The sequence below is a fragment of the Melozone crissalis genome, unplaced genomic scaffold (assembly GCF_028551555.1).
Source record: "Melozone crissalis strain CALT ecotype California unplaced genomic scaffold, PUWL_Pcris_2 ptg000026l_1, whole genome shotgun sequence".
Taxonomy (NCBI): domain Eukaryota; kingdom Metazoa; phylum Chordata; class Aves; order Passeriformes; family Passerellidae; genus Melozone; species Melozone crissalis.
In genome coordinates, this window is record NW_026535804.1 from 1,542,875 (window position 1) to 1,555,357 (window position 12,483).

The window sequence follows — 12,483 nt, forward strand, 5'->3', positions numbered from 1 at the left end:
AGGCCTCCCAATGGGAGCGCAAAAATTCCACAACGTGGTGGCCTCCACCAATTTTTCCTTGGGACCATCCATAACCATAGGCTGATTTACCTGTCAATGTTTAGGGTTGCGGGTAGTAAAAAGGTTTTTTAAACCAGGAAGCCCTGAGCTCCAGGCACACTGCAGCTGAGAAAAGCATCCCAATGGGAGCGCAAAAGTGCCTCAACATGGCTGCTTTCACAGCTTTTTCCTTGGGACCATCCGTAACCCTAGACTGGTTTACTGGCCTAGGGCTAGGGTTAGGGTTAAGCCTTGGGTTAGGGTTTTTTAAACCAGGAAGCCCTGAGCTCCAGGAATACTGCAGCTGCAAAGGACATCCCAAGGGGAATGGAAACGCGCCACAACATGGCTGCGTCCACTGCTTTTTCCTTGGGACCATCCCTAACCCTAGGCTGACTTACCTGCCTAGGATTAGGGTTAAGCCTTGGGCTAGGATATTTTAAACCAGGAACCCCTGAGCTCTAGGAACCCTGCAGCTGCAAAAGGCATCCCAAGGGAACCACAGAAGTGTCACAACATGGCTGCCTTCCCGGTTTTCTTTTGGACCATCCCTAACCATAGGATGATTTTCCTGCCTATGGTTAGGGTTAGGGTTAAGCCTAGGGTTATGGTTTTTTAAACCAGGATGCTCTGAGCTCCAGGCAAACTGCAGCTGCGAAAGGCATCCGAAGGGGAGCGGAAAAGTGCCTCAACATGGGTGCTTTCAGAGCTTTTTCATTGGGAACATCCCGAACCCTAGGCAGATTTACCTGCCTAGGGTTAGTGTTATTGTTAGGGTTTTTTAAACCAGGAAGCCCTGAGCTCTAGGAACACTGGAGCTGCCAAAGGCATCCCAAGGGGAGAGCAAAAGTACCACAACATGGCTGCCTCCAACGTTTTTCTTTGGGATTATCCCTAAGACCAGGCTCTTTTACCTGCCTCCAGTTAGGGATAGAGTTAGGAGTTTTTAAACCAAGAATCCCTGAGCTCCAGGAACACTGCAGCTGCGAAAGGCATCCCAAGGGGAGCACAAAATGCTACAACATGGTGGCCACAAATGCTTTTTCCTTGGGACCATCCCTAACCCTAGACTGATTTACCTGCCTCAGTTCAGGGGTAGGGTTTTGCCTAGGGCTAGGGTTTTTTAAACCAGGAATCTCTGAGATCCAGGCACATGACAGCTGCAAAAGGCATCCCAAGGGGAGCACAAAAGTGCCACAATGTGGCTGCTTCCACAGCTTTGTCCTTGGGACAATTCGGCAACCTAGGCTGATTTGCTTGCTTAGGGTTAGTGTAAGGGTTTTTTAAACCACAAAGCCTGATATCCAGGCACACTGCAGCTGCAATATGCATTCCAAGGGGAGCGCTGAAGTGCCAGAAGTTCTTTGCCTCCAACCCTTCTTTCTTGGGACCATCCCTAACCCTAGGCTGGTTTACTTGTCTAGGTTTAGAGTTACGCACAGACACAATCCTCTACTTGCTCTACTCTGCTTTGGCCGACACCCTCACTGGCATGTTGGCAAAATCCTGGCCTCCTCGACCTGAGCTGGCATCTGCCACCTGTGTCCACAGGAAGGGGTTGGCAAACAATAAAGAGGCCAGACAGATTCTCATGTCTACCCCACGGCAGCACAGGCTGAAGACCACTCGTTCTGGGTTCTTCTCAATGCTACAGATGAGTTTGTCTCCTAGGAAGTCAGGGGAGGTGGGGTGTGCCCAAATGGTCAGCTCCTGGACATGGCCCCACTGAAGAAATCAAAGGAGCTCTGAGTGTGAGCAGGAGGAGCAGCCACTGGGCACTTCAACTGTGCCCACTCTACCTGCCCTTCTCCAACCTTTTTCTCCTTTGGTTTCAGGGTCATGCGGCAAGGGTGCAAAAGGAATGTCTCTGCTTGCCCTGCATTCTCAAAGGAGAATTGGACCTCTACATCCGTGGGCGAGTTGTTGATGATGGTTATAGTCTCTGAGTTGCCAGGACAGTTCTGGGCCTTGTACCTGTCCACAAAAGGAGAAAAGGCTGCAAAAGAGACTGTTGTGACTGCGGATCTTGAACGGGGCCATGACTGCATGTCCTTCAGCAGAACATCCTGGGTCATCTTGGCACCCGCCCATGATCACGGTACCAGAGTCAGACGGCCGGCGGCTGCGGAACTCGAAGGGGGCCTGGACTGCTCATCCTTCAGTACAATATCCCACGCGTTCTTGGCGCCCACCATCACAGTGCCAAAGTCAGACGTCTCCAAAGTCGGTGGGTGAGGCAGGCACAATCCTCTACTTGCTGTACTCTGCTTTGGCTGACACCCTCACTGGGATGGTGGTAAAAGGCTGGCCTGCTCGACCAGAGCTGGCATCTGCCGCCTGTGTCCACAGGAAGGGGTTGGTAAACAATAAAGAGGCCAGACAGATTCTCATGCCCACCCCATGGCAGCACAGGCTGAAGACCACTGGTTCTGGGTTTTTCCCAATGCCACAGATGAGTTAGTCTTCCATGAAGTCAGGGGAGGTGGGGTGTGCCCAAATGGTCAGCTCCTGGACATGGCCCCACTGAAGAAATCAAAGGAGCTCTGTGTATGAGCAGGAGGAGCAGCCACTGGGCACTTCAACCATGCCCGCTCTACCTGCCCTTCTCCAACCTTCTTCTCCTTTGGTTTCAGGGTCATGCGGCACTGGTGCAAAAGGAATCTCTGCTTGCCCTGCATTCTCAAAGGAGAATTGGACCTCTACATCCGTGGGAGAGTTGTTGAGGATGGTTATAGTCTCTGAGTCGCTGGGACAGTTCTTGGCCTTGTACCTGTCCACAAAAGGGGAAAAAGCTGCAGAGGAGACTGTTGCGACTGTGGAACTTGAAAGGGCCATGACTACATGTCGTTCAGCGCAATAGCACAACAGCCCAAGTCTTCTTGGCGCCCATTCGCGATCACGGCGCCGGAGTCAGACGGCCAGTGGCTGTGGAACTTTAAGGGGGCCACGACTGCTTGTCCCTCAGCACAACAGCCCAGGTCTTCTTGGCGCCTGCCCACGATCACGGTGCCAGAGTTGGACAGACGGCGGCAGCGGAACTTGAAGAGGTCTAGCACTGCTTGTCATTCAGCACAACAGCACAACAGCCCGGGTCTTCGTGGCGCCTGCCCTCGATCACGGCCCCGGAGTCGGATGACCAGCAGCTGTGGAACTTGAAGGGGGCCTGGACTGCTTGTCCCTCAGCACAACAGCCCAGGTCTTCTTGGCGCCCTCCATCACAGTGCCAAAGTTGGACGGCTCTGAAGTCAGTGGGTGAGGCAGGCACAATCCTCTACTGGCTGTACTCTGCTTCGGCCAACACCCTCACTGGCATGTTGGCAAAAGCCTGGCCTGCTTGACCTGAGCTGGCATCTGCCACCTGTGTCCACAGGAAGGGGTTGGCAAACAATAGAGGCCAGCCAGATTCCCAGCTCCACTTAAGAAGCCTCGCAAATGGTGTTGAAAGACTTTGTTTGTTTATGTAGGAGAGAGGATTCTCCAGTTAAAGCTCTCCTTCCATTAGACATCTATCTTGTTTACGCTCCCAAAACACTGTGTGATAATGCAGCCTGGCCCAGGCGGCTCACCTGGCAGTACAGGCTGGGTTTGTTCTTGAGGACCATTTCACTTGCAGGGTGGAAGAGCATCTCAACATTCTCACCAGGCTGGGAAGGAATCAGCACGCCTGACTGAGGCTCAACAGTGAAGTGGGATGCCAAGTCTTGCATCACGGGACCTGCACCCTTCTGCGTGAAACTGGGGAGAAAGGGAAGGAATGCAGATCTCTGCAGTTAAAAGTACAGGTGCCACCAACACAGCCAGGACTTTGCATAGGACCAGGAAAAAAAGGGGGAGTCCAGTTCTGCTCAGGCAATCCTGAATCTTGACAGAGAGTGCAGACATTCACAAGATTACTGCAAGAAACCTTGAGACTGAAATTTTTCATTCACTCCTTTACAGAGTCTCAGAAAAAGAAAAGAGGTGACCACCAAAAAAAGGCAATGAGTCTCAGCTTTTCAGTGGCTCAAATTTCTGGGGCTCTCCTTTGGGCTCCAGCTGAGCTGTGAAGAACTGCTGGTTTGTGGCCGAATTCTCTGGTAAAATAATTGAGATCAGAGAGCCCAAGTTTTGTATTTACCATGAGCCAGCATGGAAACAGGCTCTAGCCATTGACAGAGGGAGAATGAAGGTCTGGGAAATGCTCACTACCAGGCAGCTGGACTCACCTGTACTCAATGTTGTATATCCCTTTGTTCTGTAGACTCAGGACTTTCTTCACTTTATCCAGGACATTAATGGTTCCAAACTCCAAGTTTCCATCTGCACCTGCAGAAAACCCACAGAGTGAGGTCAAACACCGTATTTGTGAGCTGCTGCAGAATACACCAAGTCACAATCAACGTGGAGGTCTCGGCACAAAACCCTTCTCAGCAAGATCCCATTCTTGAAAGTATTTTCCAGCTACTTGTCTGCCCTTTCTCTTCTTACTCAAAATATCTGCAGGCTTAGTAGCTAAAGAGCTCGCTTTCCATTTCCTCGCTCCCAAGCACAAATCCAATTACTTTATATGCTGTGCTGAGCCTGTGGGCATTGCCAACTGCCTGTTTATGTCACTGTCGTTTCAAAGCCCCCAAATCTAATCTGCACATGAAACTGCACACTTCAAAGTTCAGAGGGGAGAGACTTAAGGCTGTCAGAGCCCTGCCAATGCTTTATTCCAGGCAGCTTGCAGAGTATGTGCTTTACGTATCCATGTCTTCCTTGTATGCTGTCCCATCCCATCCCATCCCATCCCATTGCATCCCATCAAGTGCTTTGGTTGCCCACCTCCCAAGGTAATGCAGTGCACCTGGACTGCTTTGTTTGGGAGGCATCCACTGACCTTCAGGCATGTCAATGCTCAGAGAAACATAGACCTCTGCAGAGATTTCGATGGTTTTAGCCTGAACATGCCCCAGGATGTTTTCTGTATCTGAAACCTGAGGCAGCAAGAAACAAACACTGTTCAGATTATTCTTTTGGTAGACAGCCTGAAAGTCCTTGTCTCTGCTGACTGCTTCCCCTATGACCTCCCTGGCTTCACAAGCATTGGTGGACTCCCAAGCTTTGCTAACCTGTTCCTCTCATGGGCTGCCCCAGTGGGATTCTGCTGCAGTAAAAAACCCTATCAGCCCAACTCTGCACTCCTGCAGCAGGTAATGCTGCTGCTAAAGCATCCTTGAGAGGCACAGGGGTGTAAGAACAACCACAAGAAGTGTGAGGTGTCTCAGAGCAGGTGGCATTGACAACCCTCTCCAATCACCTGGTACCCTGTCTGAAATGCAGCCCCTAAACCATGGGGAACAAAATCCCAGGGGGAGAGTTTGTTGCACTATGCAAGAGCTTTAAAGTCCAGGACGAATGTAGAGATCACGCTGCAGTCCGTACCACCAAACAACAGCCTTCAACCATTCACAGGGACAAGGTGGTTGTGGTACAGGCTCAGAATGCAGTGTCCGCTTATCTGGGGCGATGTGGATGCACTGCATGTTTTGACAAATGCTGTGTAGAGGCAGAAGTTGGGATCACAGCACCCTTGTCTCTCTCAGGTGCAGCTCTTCCTGTCCCTAGGAGCACATGGCCGCTCACTGTGCCCTGCTCTGACAGGCAGAGCACAGTCCCTCTCATCTCTACTTAGAGAATCTTCTCAATGCTGCCCCAATGTGCTCAGCCTTGAAATGCAGTGTCACTTCAAACTCTGAGTGGGGATCAAGGATGCCATTATCTTGTGACAAGGAGAAGTCCTCAACAAGGTCATCCAGCCCACTGAGCTGCCAGGCCATGGGCAGTAGGGTGTTGGTTTTCTTGACCAAGGTCTTGCTGTCAGTCCTGCAGAGACAGGAAGGCACTTGGCATCAGCTGCTGGATGAGTACACCAGCCTCACCACTGAATGGAATTCGGGGCAGCTCCATCTATGCCCCGGAAACCAGAGTCAAACGTTTTCTCTTTGTCACCAGTCTTGGAGTGCTTGTGGGATGACTGACCTGTGAAGAAGCAGCTTGTCAGAAAACAGTTGCAGGGAGCTGACCTCCAGCTTCATGTCTACCTCATGGCAGCACAGGCTGAAGACCACTCGTTCTGGGTTCTTCTCAATGCTACAGATGAGTTTGTCTCCTAGGAAGTCAGGGGAGGTGGGGTGTGCCCAAATGGTCAGCTCCTGGACATGGCCCCACTGAAGAAATCAAAGGAGCTCTGAGTGTGAGCAGGAGGAGCAGCCACTGGGCACTTCAACTGTGCCCACTCTACCTGCCCTTCTCCAACCTTTTTCTCCTTTGGTTTCAGGGTCATGCGGCGAGGGTGCAAAAGGAATGTCTCTGCTTGCCCTGCATTCTCAAAGGAGAATTGGACCTCTGCATCCGTGGGGGAGCTGTTGAGGATGGTTACAGTCTCTGACTTGCCGGGACAGTTCTGGGCCTTGTACCTGTCCACAAAAGGAGAAAAGGCTGCAAAAGAGACTGTTGTGACTGCGGATCTTGAACGGGGCCATGACTGCATGTCCTTCAGCAGAACATCCTGGGTCATCTTGGCACCCGCCCACGATCACGGCGTTGGAGTCGGATGGCCAGTGGTTGTGGAAGTCGAAGGGGGCCACGAGTGCTTGTCATTCAGCACAACAGCCCAGGTCTTCTTGGTGTCCACTCACGATCACGGCGCCAGAGTCGGACGGCTGGCGGCAGCAGCACTTGAAGGGAGCCAGGACTGCTTGTTGTTCAGTACAACAGCCCGGGTCTTCTTGGCGCCCACTCGTGATCACGGCGCCAAAATCGGAAGGCCGACGACTGCGGAACTTGAAGGAAGGCAGGACATGCTTTTCCTTCTGCAGAATAGCACAACAGCCCGGGTCTTCTTGGCGCCCACCCACGATCACGGTGCCGGAGTACGACGGCTGACGGTGCGGAACTCTAAGGGGCCTGGTCTGCTTGTCCTTCAGCACAACAGCCCGGCTCTTTGTGTCGCCCACCCATGATCATGGCCCTGGAGTCAGACGTCTGGCAGCTGTGGAACTTGAAGGGGGCCAGGACTGCTTGTCCTTCGGCACAACAGCGCGGGTCTTCGTTGCGCCCACATGCGATCACCACTCCAGGGTCCGACAGTCGGCGGTTTCAGCACTTGAAGGGGGCCAGGTCTGCTTGTCCTTTGGCACAACAGCCTGGGTCATCTTGGCGCCTGTCCATGATCATGGCGCCAGAGTCGGATGGCCAGCGGCTGAGCAATTTCAAGAGGGCCAAGACTGCTGGTCGTTCAGCACATCTGCCTGGTTCTTCGTGTCACCCACCCACGATAATGGTTGAGTACTGGTCAGTACTGCTCAATGTGGGTCTCTACTGGTCAGTGTGGGTAAGTGTGGGTCAGTGCGGGTCAGTGTGGGTCTGTACTGTTCAGTGTGGGTCAGTGTGGGTGACTGTGGTTCAGTGTGGGTCAGTACTGGTCAGTGTGGGTAAGTGTGGGTCAGTACTGGTCAGTGTGGGTCAGGGCCCTAGCACCCCGAGGTGTGTCCCCATGACCCATGCATGTCCACAGGACCCCCAGGTGTGTCCCCAGGTGTGTCTGTCCCTGTCCCCAGATGCTCTCACCTGAGAGGATGATCACGTGCTCGCTGGAGTTCTCAAGGGAGCTGCAGCTCTGCTGGCAGCGCCCACACAGGTACAGGGGGGGCGTGCCCAGCTCAGGGGGCTCTGTGGGGCACTGGGGGGGCCGTGAGACCCCCGTCCCCCCAGTCCTGCCCATCAGGGCAGCACCACCGCCAGGGGGGCCCCCAAACTCAACCCCGTCCCCCCGGGCGCCTCCCAGGGCGGCTCCAAAACACAGCAGGGACAGCGGGGCCACGGCGCCTTCCTTGGGGCTCCTTCATCCTCTGCTTCCCCCACATCCTCCTCCAGGTGCTTCTCCTTGAGCAGGCCGAGCACCCGGGGCAGTGGCTGGCACTGCTCGCGGCTGTGCCCGCTGCTGGGGCTGTCCGTGGGCACCTCCATGGTCAGTTCTCTGGTCATCTCTGTGTTCAGTAGTGCAGTCAGTTCTGTGGTCATCTCCATGGTCAGTGGTGTGGACAATGGTGGGGACAGTTCAGTAGTCAGGGATGGGGTCAGTGGCGTGGTCAGTGGTGCGGACAGCTCGGTGGTCTGTACTTTGCTCAGCTCTTTGTTCAGTGGTGCGGACAGTGGTGTGGCCAGCTCGGTGGTCAGTTCTGTGGTCAGTTCTGCGGTCAGTTCCGTGGCCAGCCCAGTGGCCATCTCCGTGGCCAGCTCAGTGCTCAGGGACTCTGTCACCGGCCGCGCCTGCGGGATAATTTGCACGTGCTGCCGAAGGCGGCCTCGATCCGCAGCACGGAGGCGGCCGCGGGGATGGGCAGCACCTCGGGGCACGCCACCGCCGCTGGGCTGCCGCTGCAGAGAGAGGAGCGCCCGGAGCCGGTGCACGGACAGATTCTCACACTGCCCAGGGCACCACGGGCGCACGGACAGACTCTCACACCGCCCAAGGCAGCACGGACAGACTCTCACACCACCCAAGGCAGCACTGACAGACTCTAACACCGCCCAGGGCATCACGGACAGACACTCACACCACCCAGGGCAGCACCGACAGACTCTCACACCGCCCAGGGCACCCCAGGCTCCTGCGGCACCCCGATCTGTGGCTGAGGGGCCCGGGCTGAGCTGCCGTGGCAGGACGCGCTGCCAGCGCACCGCACGCACACAGGAGCTTCACGCGCTCGCCCACCCCGTGCCTGCACCGGCGCATGTGCAGCACTTTGGGGATGCAACCCCGCACCCTCCCAGTGACGTCACCACCCCAACACCAGCCAGGCCTCAGCCCCGCCCCCTCATTTGAATGCCACATTTACATATTTACAGCCTCACCCCCTCCCGGAAAGGGGTCACCTGCAGAAATGGGGGGGGAAGGGGCATAATTGGGGGGTCCCAGAGGGGAGAGGTCCCTCCCCATTTTTGGGGTCCTAAATTCATTTTTTGGGGGTCCTTCCCCATTTCTGGGGTCCCCTCCTGTATTTTAGGGTATTCTCCCCATTTTTAGGATCCCAAATTCTCCTTCTGGGGTCCCCTCCTCATTTTTGGTGTCCCCCCTCCCAATTTCTGGGGTTTTCTCTCCATTTTTGGGATCCCCCTCCTAACTTTTTGGGTCCGAAATTTTCTTTTTAGGATCCTCTCCTCATTTTTCGGGTCCCCTCTACTCATTTTGGAATCCCTTCCTTCTTTGGGGTCTCAAATTCGCTTTTCGGGGTCCCCTCCCTTTTTTGGGATCCCCTCCCTTTTTTGGGGGTTCTTTTCTTATTTTTGGGTCCCCTCCCCAATTTTTGGTCCCCTCCTTTTTTTGAGGTCCTCTTCCAATTTTTGGGGTTCTTTCCCCATTTTTAGGGTTCCTCCTCCTCAATTCTGGGCTCTCCCCTTTCAATTTCTGGGATCCCAAATTCTATTTTTGGGGTCCCATCCCCATTTTCGGGGTCCCAAATTCTCTTTTTAGGATCCTCTCCTCATTTTCAGAATTCTCCCTCCTCATTTTTAGGGTCCCCTCTTCCCTTTTTTGTAATTCCCCACTTTTCCTGGGGGTCTCATCTATTTTTGGGAACCCCCCATTTTTAGGACCTCTCCCCTTTTTCAAGGATTTTCCCCCATTTTCAGACCCCCTCCCTGTTTGGGGACCCCCTTTCTGGAACCCCTTTTTTGGAACCCCCTTTTTTGGGGTGTCTCCCCCTTTTTTTTGAGCGCCCCTGCTCTTTTAGGACTTGCCCTTTTTTAAGGGTCACCCCCTTTTTGGGGAACTCCTTTGTTTAGAACCCCCCTTTTTTAGGGATCCTCCTTTATTTGACATTCCCATCTTTGGGACCCCCCTTTCTTTCGGGACCGCCTTTTTTGGGATCCGCCTTTTTCAGGAACTCCCTTTTTTTGAGACCCTCCCTCTTTTTCAGGGCTTTCCCCCCTTTTTTAGCACCCCCTTTCTTTAAGGCCCCCATTTCTGGGACCCCTCCCTTTTTTTAAAGGTCCCCCCCTTTTTTGGGTCCCCCATTTCTTTAGGGACCCCCATTTCTGGGACCCCTCTTTTTCAAACGCTTTTTTTTCAGGACCCCCTTTCTTTTAGGACCCCTCTGTTTTCAAGACACCCCTTTTTTAGGGGTCTCTCTCTACTTTTGGGACTTCTGCCTTTTTTGGGACCCCCCTTTCCTTCAGACCCCCATTTTTAGCACCCCTCTTTTCCAAAGCCCCATTTTTAATCTCCCCTTTCTTTCACAACCCCCTTTCTTCCAAACTCCAAATTTTTACAATTTTACATTTTTTACTCCCCTCCATTTTTAGGTCCCCTATTTCTTTTAGGACCCCCATTTCTTTTGGGACCCCCATTTATTTTAGTATCCCCCTTTCTTTTAGGGCCCCCATTTCTTTTAGGACCCCCATCTCTTTTGGGACTTCCCCCCATTTTTTGGGACCCCCCTTTTTTGGGACCCTCTTTTTTTGAGATCCCCATTTTTGGGACTCCTCTTTTTCAAGCCCCCATTTTCAGAACTCCGTTATTCTTTTGGGACCCCCCTTTTTCTGACATCTCCTTTCTTTTAGGATCCTCCTTTTTGAGGTGTCTCTCCCCTTTTTTGCAACCCCTCTTTTTCCAGCCTCCTTTTTTCAGGACCCCTATTTTTAGGCCTCTCCTTTCTTCCATACCCCAAATTTTTACAATTTTACATTTCTCACTCTCCCATTTTTAGGCCCTCCCTTTCTTTCAGACCCGTCTTCTTTTTGGGACCCCTCTTTCTTTAGGGACCCCCATTTTTGGGACCCCTCTTTCTTTATGGACCCTCATTTTTGGGAACCCCTCTTTCTTTTAGGACTCCCCATTTTCCTTTAAGACCCCCATTTTTGGGACCCCTCTTATTCAAATCCCCATTTTTAGGACCCCTATTTTTGGGAACCCCCTTTCTTTTAGGATCCCCATTTTTGGGACCCCCATTTTGATGTCTCTCCCCCCATTTTTGGGACTCCTCCTTTTCAAGCCCCCTTTTTTAGGACCCCCTTCCTTTTAGGACCCCCTTTTTCAAGACGCCCCATTTTTAGGGGTCTCTCCCTATTTTTGGGACTCCCCACCTTTTTTTGGGACCCCCCTTTCTTGCAGACTCCCATTTTCAGGACCCCTCTTTTCCAAACCCCCGTTTTTATCCCCCCCCTTCTTTCACACCCCCTTTCTTTAAACCCCCAATTTTTACAATTTTACATTTTTACCTCCCTATTTTTCACCACCCCATTTCGTTACCGCCACAAATTTTTACCCCATTGTAAGACCCCCCTCTTTCTTCCAGACCCCAACTTTCACAATTTTACATTTTTATCTCCTCTTTCCCACCCCTGTCCTTTCACAACTCCCCTTCTTCAGCACCCCAAATTTTTCCGATTTTACATTTTCACGTCCCCCCTTTACCACCCAAATTTTTACCATTTTATATTTTTACCCCGCCCTTCACCACCCAAAATTTTACAGTTTTACATTTTTACCCCCCCTTTACCACCGAAATTTTGACAATTTTACACCCCTCCATTTTTTCCCCCGCCCCCTCCCCCGTATCTCATCCCCCATATCTCACACTCCCCCTCCCCCCAATATCTCACAACCCCCATATCTCACATCCCCCCATATCTCACACCCCTCCTTCCCCCCATATCTCACACCCCCCCTCCCCTTCATATCTCACACCCCCCCTCCTCCCCATATCTCACACCCTCCCTGCCCCTCCCCCTTGCCCCGTCTCCATCAGCAGCCTCCTGCCCGCCTTGTACTCGTCCTGCTCCACGCTGGCGAACAGCTGCACGTCCTCCCCACCCAGGGCCTTGTGCTCCCACTCGGTGAGGAAAGCGCTCTGCAGCACCTCCAGCAGCGCCTCGCTCGTGTAATCATGCCAGAACGCCTCCAGGTACGACAGCTCCAAGAATTTCATACGGCACACGATGGAGCCCAGCTCACGGGATTGCAAAACGAGGCTGGCCTGGCTGAACACGTCCAAGGCACAGCCCAGGACTGGAGGGCGGATCTGGGCCACGGCCTGGCAGAGGGCACACTCGAGCTCACAGTACTCGGCTCAGACTCAGAGACGGATGTCTGGAAACCAGTATAGACCAGTTAGAGTCAGTATGGGTCACTATAACCCCACAGAACCCAGTGTAACCCAGAGCACTTGTGCTCGCAGTACTCGGCTTGGAGACAGATCTCTGGAAACCAGTATAGACCAGTAAACACCAGTTAGAGCCAGTATGGGTCACTATGGAACAGTACTGTTACGGATATGAACGAGGCCAAACTTTCTCCAGAGAAAGAAGTTCTCGTTTATTAAAATAGCTACAAGGAACGGAGTGCCCAGGATAAGCCCAGGCACCCACACAACGAGCCAAAAACGAAAACAGTACGCTCACCCCAAGTGCACTGGGTTC

At 53.0% G+C, this 12,483-nt stretch overlaps 1 protein-coding gene across 3 annotated transcripts; it reads right to left on the minus strand.

Moving 5' to 3' along the window:
• Window positions 1-1,341: 1,341 nt before the first annotated feature.
• On the minus strand, window positions 1,342-12,148 carry LOC128938428 (hydrocephalus-inducing protein homolog). 3 transcript variants are annotated; one of them, XM_054278640.1, is made up of 4 exons: window positions 11,836-12,148; window positions 4,245-4,344; window positions 3,606-3,774; window positions 1,342-3,397 (listed from the first exon to the last, which is right to left on the minus strand). In XM_054278640.1, the coding sequence occupies exons 1-4, from the start codon at window positions 11,951-11,953 to the stop codon at window positions 3,311-3,313; spliced, it is 474 nt and encodes a 157-aa protein (XP_054134615.1). In that variant the 5' UTR covers window positions 11,954-12,148; the 3' UTR covers window positions 1,342-3,310. The 3 variants fall into 3 exon arrangements, 2 of the variants coding, with proteins under 2 accessions (XP_054134615.1, XP_054134617.1); XM_054278642.1 differs by lacking the exon at window positions 11,836-12,148 and adding an exon at window positions 4,901-6,623; XR_008483144.1 differs by lacking the exon at window positions 11,836-12,148 and adding an exon at window positions 4,846-6,623 and having other exon boundaries at window positions 1,342-4,112.
• Window positions 12,149-12,483: the final 335 nt, after the last annotated feature.